At 40.8% G+C, this 13,100-nt stretch overlaps 1 protein-coding gene across 2 annotated transcripts; it reads left to right on the forward strand.

The window, feature by feature from the left end:
- The first annotated feature begins 635 nt into the window (after positions 1-635).
- LOC115009713 (atrophin-1) lies at positions 636-12,407 on the forward strand. 2 transcript variants are annotated; one of them, XM_029433909.1, is made up of 6 exons: positions 636-1,055; positions 4,707-4,751; positions 5,124-5,168; positions 5,561-5,708; positions 6,606-6,767; positions 6,968-12,407. In XM_029433909.1, the coding sequence occupies exons 1-6, from the start codon at positions 1,005-1,007 to the stop codon at positions 8,107-8,109; spliced, it is 1,593 nt and encodes a 530-aa protein (XP_029289769.1). In that variant the 5' UTR covers positions 636-1,004; the 3' UTR covers positions 8,110-12,407. The 2 variants fall into 2 exon arrangements, with proteins under 2 accessions (XP_029289769.1, XP_029289777.1); XM_029433917.1 differs by lacking the exon at positions 5,124-5,168.
- The last annotated feature ends 693 nt before the right edge of the window (positions 12,408-13,100 follow it).

Below are 13,100 nucleotides of genomic sequence, written 5' to 3' on the forward strand. Positions count from 1 at the left end.
AAAACAGTAGACCTATGTTTCATAATGGAAGGTACGACTCGAGTATATTTTAATAAGGTGTCACTAAGTAAGTTACTACTTTTGTTGTATTTCAGAAGAAAATATACTTCAAGTATAAAATGAATACAAATGTGAAGCTATTTCTTTATCAACAGCTAGTAAAATATGAGGAATGGCTGCAGTTTAAATACCATAATGCAATGATAAATATGGTGTGCACTAAGTTGCATGCAATGATAATTCAACACTGAAAAGATACCATTCTTAATAATATACTAAGTTATTTGACCTTTTATACTTCTCCTACTTGTTCACTAATTCCTTATGTAGGTTTTCCTTGCCTGAGTAATGACGTATGAGCTTATTGCACCATACCCAACTAAAAGATCTAACATAAGTATATCATTACAATCCTGAATTTACATTTGCATTGTGTTTAATATTTGAATAACTTTCTAAACAATATTGTAGGACATTGTGTGCAACTATACTGTTAAATAGCACGGTTCTGTTTCACTTAATTACATTTTAAGATCAGCAGTAGTTAGTTACTAAAGCAACAGTGTGTGTGTGTATAAAGCTGTGTTGAGGCAGCCTCTGTGCGGCTGTTGCTGGGAGCTCCGGCCAATCAAAGCCGCAGCGCTCCCATACAAGTACTTTGGGGGCTGGAGAAGCATGACATCATACACAGCTCCGACCCTCTCTGCGAAAACAAAGAGTAAAACATCTTTATTTCACTACTGCAAAAGAACAGTCGACGACCGAGGAGTCTGCACTGTGATACTCAGCGGTGCCATCCATAAAATACACCGGGAATCTGGCTCTCGCGCTCCGGTGTGTGCAGCGGAGTCTGGGAGGGGCATCAAGTCCGTACGTCCGGGCAATGGCGGATGGGGAAGCCACCGTGTCTGAGGAGTGGGACAGCGGTGATGGGGGCTTAGCAGAATAACATCCCACTTGTGCGTTTATATTTTCTCTGTTTAGCTTGGTATTCAGCTCTCGCCATGGATCCAGAGAAAACGTTGACATTCTGCCTCGGGCTGAAGGCTGAGGAGGTAATGCACTGCACAGCTTTCCTTTGATACAAACACTGCTGCCAACAGCTGGGCTTCAGTTCTTCTGCAGAGCAACATGCTTCCCTTGGTCTGTGTTGTTGTTGACAAACAGTGGCTTCAACTTGTTCTGTAATCATTAGTCTTTTTATTTCTTCACCTTGAGTTATTGTGTCTTTTGACATATTTCTCGAGGACAAAAGGTGCACCACTGCAGCAAATGTTTTCTGTCCAGTAAAGTCAGTCAGGTATGGTTTATGTTTGATTTGTTTGATGGTTTAATGGAAATGCTGTCTGTGGTGCTATAGTTAATGCAAAAACATTAATGCGCTGCATGGACCGTGCAATGCATAACAAAACATCTTATTGATATATTTGACAAATATTTAAAAATGTATTGTTAAATTTATTAAACTCAAATTCCAAATTGAGAGGGCGACCACTGACATCGACTTTCTCTGGGAAAACTAAAGTTATTATTGATTTCAGTAGTAGGTTGTGACTTGTTGACTTGTGCTGCTGAAACTGCAATTTGATTTGAAGTCTCTTGACTCTCTTGTTTCAAACAAAGAAGCTGACAAACTCTGCCGTAATGCACCAAGGACTTCTCTGTAATTTATGCATGTGTGATTAAAAGAGCTTCACTGCCAAACCCTTATAGCCTCATAAATCTAATGTACAGCTGCTTGTCCAGCAGAGGAACACCATACTGCTGATTCAGGAGGCTGCTGGCTCAACACAGGATTATGCTTTCTTCTTTCAAGTGTGTTGTTGTTGTTGTTGTTGTCTGAAGACTGTAAAGCTTTTACAACTATATTTATTACACCGCAATGAAAACTACATTGGCTTACTATTTAAAAGTACTCATGGAGAAATCTACTGTTCAGCCAGTCATTGTGACATGTAAAATAACTGACCACAAGTCCTCTGACACTAAAAGATGAAAGACATGTGAGCAGAGAAAGTCATATTTTCAACTTAAATTGTCATGTTAACATTTACTTGTGGTTATATTCAAGTACAACAAAGGAGTTGTTTCCCTCTAGTACATTTAGTTTTGGTGTACGAGTGCGTCACATTTTTGGCATTTGATTTTTATTCTAACAAAGAAAAAAGCCTTTATATGTCTTGACCTTATTATAGCAAAGCGTGTTTGTCTTTCTCGAAGTCGGACAATGAAAGCGAACTTCTTAAAACCAGGTGACGACAACAGTTTGCTTAAACAAGTCTTAACCTCAGTTTAATCGCATCTTTTCTTCCTCATTCCAGTTTAATAATCCAACATCCTTGGTCATAATAATCTTGACTGGATTACATGATGGCAGGTTTTCTGAGCATGCTCTCACTTTACTGACGCTAACTGAAACATCTGCTAACATATCTTTGACTTAATGCTGTTGTTTGTGGCGTTTTACACAACTTTGAATGTTGTCTTACATCCTTCAGTGTTTCACAGTCAGCCTCCATTCGAGTTCCCTCTTTTTGTAGTTTCAGGAAATAATCTGACATGTTATTTACAGGTCATCTAGGACGGAGTTAGTGAAGGTATGTGTGGCGATGCTATAGAGACAGTGTAACTCCAGGGGTGGAAATCATTTGTGGTTAGTCTGTGTTCACTGTGGAAGTCTGCGTGCACCGTGTGCCGTGTGGTGGGCTCACCACAGGAACTCGGCTCCTTCTTGAAACCCTCTTGACTTTCATAACCGTATAAAAAAACGTACTTATGAACCACCTGAGGTTATATTTGACAGTTGGATATGCAGCATGACTTTTCTGTTTTTTGTTTTTGTCGAGGCACAATATTTAGTGCTCGGAACTTACAGCTCGGTATCAAACTTCAATACTTTTTAGTTTCCACTGAAATGTGTCTGTAGCACAAAATATTAAAAACTGCCAAGAATTGTTACCTATTCTTTGATCCGCTTCTGATTTAAATCATAATTTTGGAATATTTCATGAAGACACAAATCTTGTGCATCTTGTGCAACCAGATTTGAACACTTTGGCTTCTTTAGTTAAACTAATTAAGTTCACATTTCTCAAAGTACGATATGAAAAGGTATCTGTAACAACTGAACACCAGTATTGAAAAACTTACCCAGCCATTAAAGCGCTGCCTGTGAAAATGATGTGTTCATCGCCACACAGCGCTGACAGCAGCCACATCACTTTTTTGGCAGACAACTCATTATTAGGTGTCCCATGCTCCACCTGTATGTCCTTGCTTTCCCACAAAATGTCATGTAATGTTATGTTATGCAATTATCATAAACCTGTGGATGCATCAGGTGTTGCAGATGCATTTACTATGCACAGTCGTATATGATATACTACAGTAAATATGAATGCGTCTAGGCTAACTAACAAATACTACTGTCATGTATACAGCCAAGAGCAGCGTGTGGAGTTAGCTGCTTGTGGAATTTGTACTTTGTAAATAGACTAGTTGTAAATCTGAACCTGTTAATAGCAGTGTGAACTGGCATGTATGCATATATACACACACACACACACACACACACACACACACACACACACACACACACACACACACACACACACACACACACAGTCAACGCAGCCAACATTGTTCCCGGTGCTGACTACATAACAGCAGCCAGTTGTTAACAAAAGTCTCATTAACATGGCCGCAGCCCCCAGTGTCTCCACATTGTTTTTGACAGTGGCCCCACATCCAGCAGCACACACGCAGGCATATTTTCCTTTTACTCACAGTGTGCCTGACCATTACAGAGGCACGCAGAATGTTTTAATCTGCACCCGAAACAGAATTGGATTAGTGTAAACGCACGTATAGTATTTATTTCCACTGCAGTTTAATATTCAGACACAAATCATAATATAATTATTCACTAATTCACTTAAAGGTAGGTCAGCCTGTGTGATTGTTTTAGCTTTATTTGCCTGCTGAGATGCTACACGAGGAAAGCTGGTATTCTCTTCAAATGACCAGATGTTTCATATATATGCGACTGCTTTAGTGCTTTTTCAATCAACAGGGAATCGATACATTTAATTTCTGATTTATTCAATGATTTAATTTATTAAGCAAAATGCGTTAGAATTTCTTTTTTTCTTGCTTTTAATTACATGAATATCTTTGGGTTTTAAACCCTCAGACAAAACATGCAATCTTCTCATGTCACCTTGGGCTTTGGAAATGCATGTTGGCTGCTTTTATTCTATTTTCTGACATTTTAAAGACCATACAGTTATTAACCTCATCACAGTTTTCAGAGGTGAACCTTTTGCATGCATGTGTGCATTTTGAAAGAAAGGAGGAAAGAGAAAGGGAGAGTGTCTGGGTGCCTTCTGTCACGCTAACTCGACCCACAGAGGAGAAATCGGTTTTGTGAAAAAGCCATTGACCTTCCCAGCTCCTTGAAAAACCAGGAGAGCAGGGTAACCGGCGTCGTCAGACTGGAAACTGCCTTCACAGGCCTTTTATTTTTGTCATGCTTGATTACTAGAATGACAGCACAGTATAATGTGTTTCTCGTGGAGCATGTACCCTTGTCAGTTTTGTGCAGTGCAGATCTTTTGTTTTTCTCTCTCCCCTTTTTTCATATACATCGTATTACTTCTCTCTCTGCTGCTCTTTTGTAACCATTGTCCCTCTCTGTCTTTCATCAGATGACCATGTCCCTGCAGGGGCTGGATGGGACTGAAACTGCTACGGTAGGGAGCTCGACCTTCAACCACAACTCAACATTTCATACCACATATGAGTAAAAAAAAAAAAAAGCCTCAAAGCGTAACCACAGTGGTTGCTATGGCAATGCATAATTATTTGTTAGCACTTCTCATGTGTGGTAACTATGTACATAACAGATATAGAGGCCTCTTCTCGCTACATTATTATTGTGGTTTAAGTGTCTGAGCTCATCTTGACTCTTCCCCCCCCATGCATTGAAATTTGACGTCTTTTTATGGTGTGTCAAACATTTAATATTTAACGTCTGTGTTTAGTTCTTCACTTGCTTCTCTCCCTCGCACTGACTTGATGATCATTAAGATGTAACACAGAGGTCCTTCCATTTCTCATTTTAGGTGGCTGTTTCTCAGAAGGAGGCTGACATGCGCACAGTTAATAAGGTGTGAGATTTATTTGAAATGTGACCGTGACCTGTAGCTGCCAACAATACTGTCAACTTAAAATAATCTTCAAGCCGCGCTAATCGATATTTCAAAGTTAACGGCGGATTAAAATGTGTGATGTGTAATGTAAAAGGGTCACTTGAATGATCACCCACTACGAAGCATTTTAGCCTCTTTCAGCTCACTGTTTTGGTTTTATAGCCCACAACTGAGCCGACTCAGGCTCATATCAACCAAGTTTAAGTTTTTTTGCAAGGGTTGAGAATTGAAATTGAAAGGGTCTTACGCTCATCGAAGGAAACCATCATCATACCAAGCATTAGATCTTTAACTGTGCAGTAACCTTATTTTCTCTGTGGTGATATGTGATGCTGTGTTTTGTCCACTAGGTGGTGAAGCATCACGGGGGTTCTGGTAGCCAGCCTGTTGTCAGTCCCAAGTACTGTCCTGGGGTAAACAACAATCCAGGTTACCTGTGTGAAACAGGGCACTGCTGCGGAGAGACAGGCTGCTGTACCTACTATTATGAACTCTGGTGTGAGTCAACTGACTGACTTCTTCTCCGTTGTGTTACTGTAGACGCGCTCCTGAGGCTCAGGCTGCACTTTGTACACATTTATTATGCAGTCCTGCCAAGACGTGTTACGTGAAACACATGGACACACAAATAATCAGACTGGCTAGTGATTGAATATCTGCAGAATTGACTGGATGTATCCAACCAACATATCTTTGCAAACTGCATGTGAAATGTCGTCCAGATCATTTCATGTCTAATTTTTAAACTAATTCAGAGATTCACTATTGTTGGGATTTTCCCTTCTCCCTGCACATTACATTTCATTGTTGTCATTATGTCATTTGTTTAATTTGACTTAAACTAAAAGGCTGCCATGGTCTGAGATTTTAAATCAACACTAGGAGGCACCAAACAACAGGTTCAGGGTGCATGTTGCAACGCTATCTAGTTCAATCTGATTGGTAGATCTTAAAAATCACTTGGGAATAACATCTGAAACAAATCTGTGTTTTTCTTGGTCAGATCACAGGATCATAAGGGTTAAGTAAATGGATATGTGCATCCTACAACTGTGGGCTACTAAAATATTTAAGGCAAATGTTTTACTTTTCAAAATATACTATTGTAAAAAATATAAGCAGTAAATTCTTTACTAAAATCATTTACCTACCTCAAAGATGTTGTCTAAAAGTTGATCTCATGGTCAAATGAATGCAAACAAATCAATCTTAAAATCTTACGGAACAGGAATGTGAAACATAAATGATTTGTGGAACAAAATCATCATTATTGTCGTTTTAAAACAGTGTGTTTCTACTCTATGTGACCCGAGTAGATCTGAGGTGTAACTGTAAACACCAGAGCAAATGATTGTTTTGCATAATGATGTTTGGTTCATTTCCTGTTCTGTGCAGGGTTCTGGCTGCTGTGGACGATGCTGATCCTCTTCAGCTGTTTCTGTGCTTACCGCCACCGCCGGGCCAAGCTGAGGATCCAACAGCAGCAGAGACAGAGGGAGATCAATCTGATCGCCTATAATGGAGCCTGCAACTACCCTTCCTCAATGCTGGACCTCAGTAGGTTTATTTATGTTATTTCATTTCACATATTTCTTTTTATTTTTGATAGTGTGGTTTTGCTGTCAGGAGAACTGCAGAGTCAATTTCAACATTCATGCTGCAAAGAGAAGTTAGAATATAGGAATAATATTGTTACCCCTTTTAACAAGTAGCAGACTGAACATTTGAGCTGATGAGTGATATTTCTTTTGTCTCAGGTTTTCTGGCTTCCTTCAAGTTGCCCTCCTACGAGGAGGTGGCGGCGCAGCCCTGCACACCTCCTCCGCCTTACAGCTCCGTCTTTGCCCTGCAGGGAGGTGCCATGGGGGGTCCTAGCTCCTCTTACCCCCATTATCATCACCACCGTCACCCCTGCCCTCCCTGCCCTCCCTGCCCTCCCTATCTTGGCCCCGGCCCCGGTCCCAGTGGCTTGACTTCCTCCCAGAGCTCTGACAACTACACCAGCTGCTCCTGCGAGTCGTGCTCCCTCACCTCCCCCTCCAGCACCTCCTTCTCTGTCCAGGTGACAGATGAGACGTATGACAGCAGCCACATCTCCTCGCCCTGTGAAGCAGGCTGCGACTGTGCTGGCATGCCAAGGGCTGGCGCCAACTTCACACCGTCTTCTTCCCCGACACCTCCTTCACAAGTTCCACCTGATGTTATACCTGCGGCCACTCCAGATGTCATACCCGTACGTAGACGGTCCTCTAACAGCAGTGAAGTGTCGTCTTCAGCTCCACCACTCTCTCTTCCTTTACACTCTCGTCCTTCACACCCTTCTCGTCTCCCACTTTCTCCCCTCATTCTGTTGTCTTCCCTCCCTCCTGGTCAAGTCCATCCTCTCGTTTTCTCAGACCCACTTGGAGCTGTGGTCATTCAGAGAGAGAAAGAAGAAGAGGCCCCGCCTTGCGGTCCGACCCCCCGGCCCACTCTGTCTCCCCCTAAACATGCTCTCTTCTCCTCAAATGTGGCTGTTTTCACACATTGCAACAACAAAGAGGAGCAAAAACGAGAAAAAGAAGAGGAGGAAGAGGAAGAGGACGAGGAGGACCATTTCCGGCATCGACGACTAACGGGTGACTCGGGTATCGAGGTATGTCGTTGCCACGTGAAGAGAGAAGAACAAGAAGAAGAGGGACTGCAGAAGGGGAATTTTTGGAAAGGAGGAAAAGAAGCCGTGAAGGAAGAGGAGAGGGCGGACATGCTGCATGACAGCATGGACTGTTCCCTCCGAGCGAAGGCCACGGCTCAGTCGCCACTCCTGGACGACTGCGCAGAACAGCGCGGTCACGTCTCCTCATCCTCCAGCGTCATCCAGAAGACGGGCGAGGCCATCGTCCCTGTGGAGTCCTCGTAAGCTGACAGCTTGTGAGATGTGGTCAAACAAGTGGAAGTGAGCTGATAATGCTTGATAGCATCTTCATAGATCAAGACTAGTAGGTGAAAAGTAGAATCACTGAAGAAAAGTCTTGCAGGTCTTACTTTAATGGTCAGGGACAGGATGAGTTATGGATCCTCTTGTTTGCTCTGTATTCAAACGAGAAACTCCAAGAGAAGCCGACTCCTGAAAGTCCAATTTTGTAGTTAGTTTATTTATGGTTTGGGAGAAGGTCTATCTTTTTCCCTAAAGTGATGAAAATCCGAATGACTTGCTCTTTTTCTGTCTCCATTTTTACCAGTGGCTCGGTGTCAGCATCCCTGTGTCCCTCTACCCTGTCTCTTTTCATCTCTCTTTTCTCTGCATGACGCAGCATTACTAAAAGAACATGTTAGCTCCTTGAAACAGAATCCCTAACAGTCAGTGGTTCCCAGCCTGGGGGTCAGGACCCCTCCCCTAAAGAAGAAAATGATACGCTAATGCTTCTCTAATCTTTGCCTTTTTTTATGTGAAATTATAGATAGTTTTACCTCCTCATGGCATTTACAAATGATTCAAATGAATATCTGAAATCTGAGACGCAAAGATCAATCTTTAGTGGACCTGCTCACGACGTCTCGACATATGCAATGTGTGATGGGGGGGGGGGCACAAAAAATATTTTTTCATTTCAGAGGGTCACACAACAACACGGTTGGGAACCGCTACCTGATTAAACAATATTATTCAAATCATTCCAGCAGCAACGAACAAGACTGTTCATCATCACCTGGCATCTTTTTTTTCAATTGAAAACATGATATTCTAGGAGTATATGAAGTAGAATCACCGAACAATTCATTTTCAAAAGAGCAGCTCTAACTTATTGTGTCTCTTGATCACGTTATCTTAATTCACTGGATTCTATCCTTGAAGAGGTTCACAACTATTGAACATAGTTTGAGATATTTGGTGACATATTGTGACCTTTTTTTGTCGTAGGGGGAATGTATGCCTACTTCCCTCTGTTCTAGAGGAAACAAGAAGGGAACTATTATGACAGAATCCAGATGTGTGTGTTTTATACATTGTGTCTTATGTTGCTCCCTAAAGGAAAAGGGGTGCAAACATTAATTATAACGTGGGGGTGGCAAAGCTTTACAATGGTATTATATTGTTGTTTCAGACTGTTACATGATTATACCGTATAATGAACTGACTGTTTGACTTTGGATTTAATGTGTTTGAACATGTTCCTGGTTGGTCGTTGCCATTTTTTTTGCAAGGCAATGTGAATCTGATTCCTCCACGGGCGGACTGTTGAGTTTTTACGAGGCAGAAACTTTAAGCCTAATCCCGTCACTGATGATGAATGTAAAAGGTTATGCATCGCAACAAAAAGAAACCCTTACCATTGTTTACGGAGAATTTTTATAGCATGCCCCTTGACGGAAAAACCTCTAGAAAAGTGTTGAAAACTGCAGCAAAGGCAATACAATCCGCCAGGTGTGGGCTTTGAGAAGACACAATGAAGTGCCCATTGTAATGTCTGACTCAAGTAACGCTTGTGAGATATCAAAGGTGGAAATGTACGAGGTAAAGTCAGAGTAAGGCCTCTTTTACTATTGCTGTGGCTAAACATGTGGTCACTTCCGAGAATTGGACCGCTTTTCTCTACATGTATCCCGGTGAATCCTGTTTTTGTACGTAAAATCATTCGTCAGTTGTACAGTGTCTGTCGGTAGAGAATAGTCTCGGCCTCACTGTGAGGTTGATACCCTTGATTGATGCTCCGTACTTCCTAGGATTATGTTAGTCCATCCTGGTGTTAGCAGTGGGAATAGCACAAATGTACTCTCTTGTAATTTATTCTTATTCTCAGTATAAAGTGTATAGAACAAGATTTAGAAAGGGAGACCGTCTCCAATCACATTTTCGTACCCGTTTGTCTTGCAGTAGTTCTTATGAGACGAATGTCTCTGTGGTTCGTTGACTAGACGCCACTTTGTTTGTGTCCTTGGCTGCGTGCAAAGCCAACTTTAACTGTCTAACACCTGGAGGCAGAAACTTTCAACTCATTTATAGTTCTGCGGACAGAAAGCGTTTCCTCTGTTCGGCTCAATAATACCTTCATTTGTCGTGGACTAATCTTGTTTGTACATGGAGTCTAAGCAGGTTTTGATTTGTTATGAAGATCATTTTAACATCCTCTCCGTTCAAAGCTCTTCTGCAGTGACTCACAGGTGTGTCTCAGAGGTGAATAATGCTCCGACGGAGACTGTTCCCCCCCCCTCTGAACTTATCTACACGAATGCCTTCTGGTGGCTTCTGTACACAAGTTGTTATTTTCTCATTAGTTCTAGCTAATGTATGTTTATCAAAGTATATGGTGCCTAGATGAGAATAGTCTTTCTGTAAGGCATTTTATAGTTTACTGCTGCTATGCGAGTGTGAGTGAGTATGTGTTTGTTTGTGTGTGTGTGTGTGAGTTTTCTTTAAATTGTGTACAGTCGTACATTAATTGGCCAAACATTTTCTAGCAGTGCTTAGCAGTCTCTTTATAAAATATACACCATGCGCAGTACATGTGAGACGTGCAAAAATTGTATTTAGCAATAGTATTCACACCTTTTTCCTTACTCTAGTTAATGCTGGTTGATAGGAAATGAACTGTTGTGAAAAAGACATTTACCTCTTTATAACTGATCCGTGAGCTGTGCTGGGCAGAGGCCCGTGATTGTATACGACACTGCATTTTAGAGGCATTTGGCTTAAGGTTTCTCCCAAATGCAAACTCAGATTATCTGGTTCTTACCTTTTTAGACCCAGTTTGTGCCTGTCGTGTATTGTCACAACATTTGGGTCACAGAGCGAAGCATCTGTTTCTTAAGAATATCTATTCTGAAGGTTTTTTCTAGATTCTACAAATAATTATACAAAATATTTTTGAGCCATTTTACAAATTTGCAACTCTGTTTCCCATTCCACACACAAATGGCAGCTTGCTTCATGTGTACAACGTGAACCAAAAAGTAAAACAACATTTAGCTGTACATTTCTTTATATAGTTTCTATTCTTTTTTTAATTTTCATACAAAAGTTGCATTTATTTTGCCTTGAACCATATATCACATCTTGTCTATTCTATTCTTGCATGCAAACTATTAATAATTAGAGCCTGGAGAAGAAGGCACGATTGCTAATTTAATTATTTATTCAGATTTGTTGTTAAATGACCTTGTGGTTTTTTTTCAGGTACAACAGATGTTTAGCTCTGTGGCTCGAATGTAATCGTAACCCACAAGAGGCACAAACGAGGGTTAGTTTTACCCCAGCTCTAATTTTACATGGAAGCCAAACTAATCTGAGTTCAGTGTATATAGAACTAGTTTGATTTATTTTGCCTTGTCAGCAGCTAGTACACACAGACAAAATGCCCAAACTCTACCCTCATTGCCACTGAAGGCCAAGGCCTGATATAAGACTGTTACCTCGCTGAGTTTTGACTGCAAAGGACTGTTTACTTCAACTTATGAAGATAGTATTTACTCTATATTTGTACTGACTTTATTTTGTAATGCTGAGAATTGAAGAATTGAAAAAAGAAAACACAGAGCTCACGATGGTACGCCTGAACTGCTGGTTTGCCAGGAAAAAAAAAAAAGAAAAGTTCAATCCCTGTTAATTCAGGATTTCTCAAGACTGCTCGTCTCCCGGGAAACAAAGTGTTCTCCTTTTACTCCTGTAGCTGTGAGGCAGCAGGATTTATTAAAGTGTCTATATCTGATTGTGTGTGAATAGTTCAGATAAATATTGCTACAAAATGTGGTGTTCTTTGAGGGTATCCTTGTGCAATTCTACCTGCAGCTCTTCAGTGTGTCGTACGCATGTGTGAGAGAGTTATCGTCGGCCGTGTTGTTGTGGTGTTTAAATCATTGTCGCTTATTATGAGGCCAAAGTTGATTGTTGTTGGTACATGATATTTGTCAATATAAATATCCAAACATTTTTATGTCATCATGAATATTGATTTTGTATCTTGGTGTATAGATTTCTGACGCATACTCTAATGTAAAATCCAAACAATGAGAAGATCTCAAATTTTTATGATATTTGTTTGGTTGCACATATCCTGGTGCTTTTCTCCCCCCAGAAGGCGCGATTGTATTTAGGTTCCTTCCGTTTGAGTTCTTTCATTAACGCTCATTGGGATTCTACCTTGTTTAACACAGACATCTGCGCTACTTTTATTCAACAGAAACTGTGGATTTGTGTCAAAATAAATGCTACCAAATACATGTCTGTGCTTTTGTAAACATACAACATCTTTACTTGTAGTTGCCTGCAGTACAAACACTGCTTTGAACTGCACAAACTTATTTCAGCAGGGAATGAGCTAAAAACACCCACTCATGAGTGGCTGTCAATGTGACTCAGGATGAATCACCAGGCTGCACACACTCTGAAAGCTTCATCTATTTAGCAGTGAACTGCAATTAAACGTGTTTAAAATGTGTGATATGTGTGTGGCAGACAGCACTGTGTATCAGCGATGACAAATTCAATCTACAGCGTGAGAATATCTTCATTTGTTGTCATACATGTTATAATGGCTTATTCTATATCAAATACTGCCAAATACTTATCAAGACCCATCTGTTCGCATTGTTCCTCTCACCCTGATGAGATTAACAGAGGAGATAAACTCCAAGAATTTACTTTACCATATTGCTTATTATTACCAAGGCTGTATTAGCCACCAGGGAAAGCAGGGTAACAGCCTATAGGGTCCCCCAAACCACACAGGGGCCTCAAAAGCTCCTGAATTAAATGTGTGTCATAATACATAATCTCGGCCTGCCTTGGAGAAGGTCCCTGTGTCAGTATTTATTTTCAAGACCTTCGTTATTTCAGTTTTAAATTTACATGTTCCGAAATTAGCTGCATGTGTTTTTAGCTCCACCTGGTGGTGTGAATTTGGATGACAAAAA

Source organism: Cottoperca gobio, chromosome 1 (assembly GCF_900634415.1).
Source record: "Cottoperca gobio chromosome 1, fCotGob3.1, whole genome shotgun sequence".
NCBI lineage: Eukaryota > Metazoa > Chordata > Actinopteri > Perciformes > Bovichtidae > Cottoperca > Cottoperca gobio.

Coding starts and splice junctions, on each gene's coding strand:
- LOC115009713 (XM_029433909.1), top strand. CDS start 1,005: ATGGATCCAGAGAAAACGTTGACATTCTGCCTCGGGCTGAAGGCTGAG. Junction 1,056..4,706: donor TCGGGCTGAAGGCTGAGGAG/GTAATGCACTGC, acceptor GTCTTTCATCAG/ATGACCATGTCCCTGCAGGG. Junction 6,768..6,967: donor TTCCTCAATGCTGGACCTCA/GTAGGTTTATTT, acceptor CTTTTGTCTCAG/GTTTTCTGGCTTCCTTCAAG.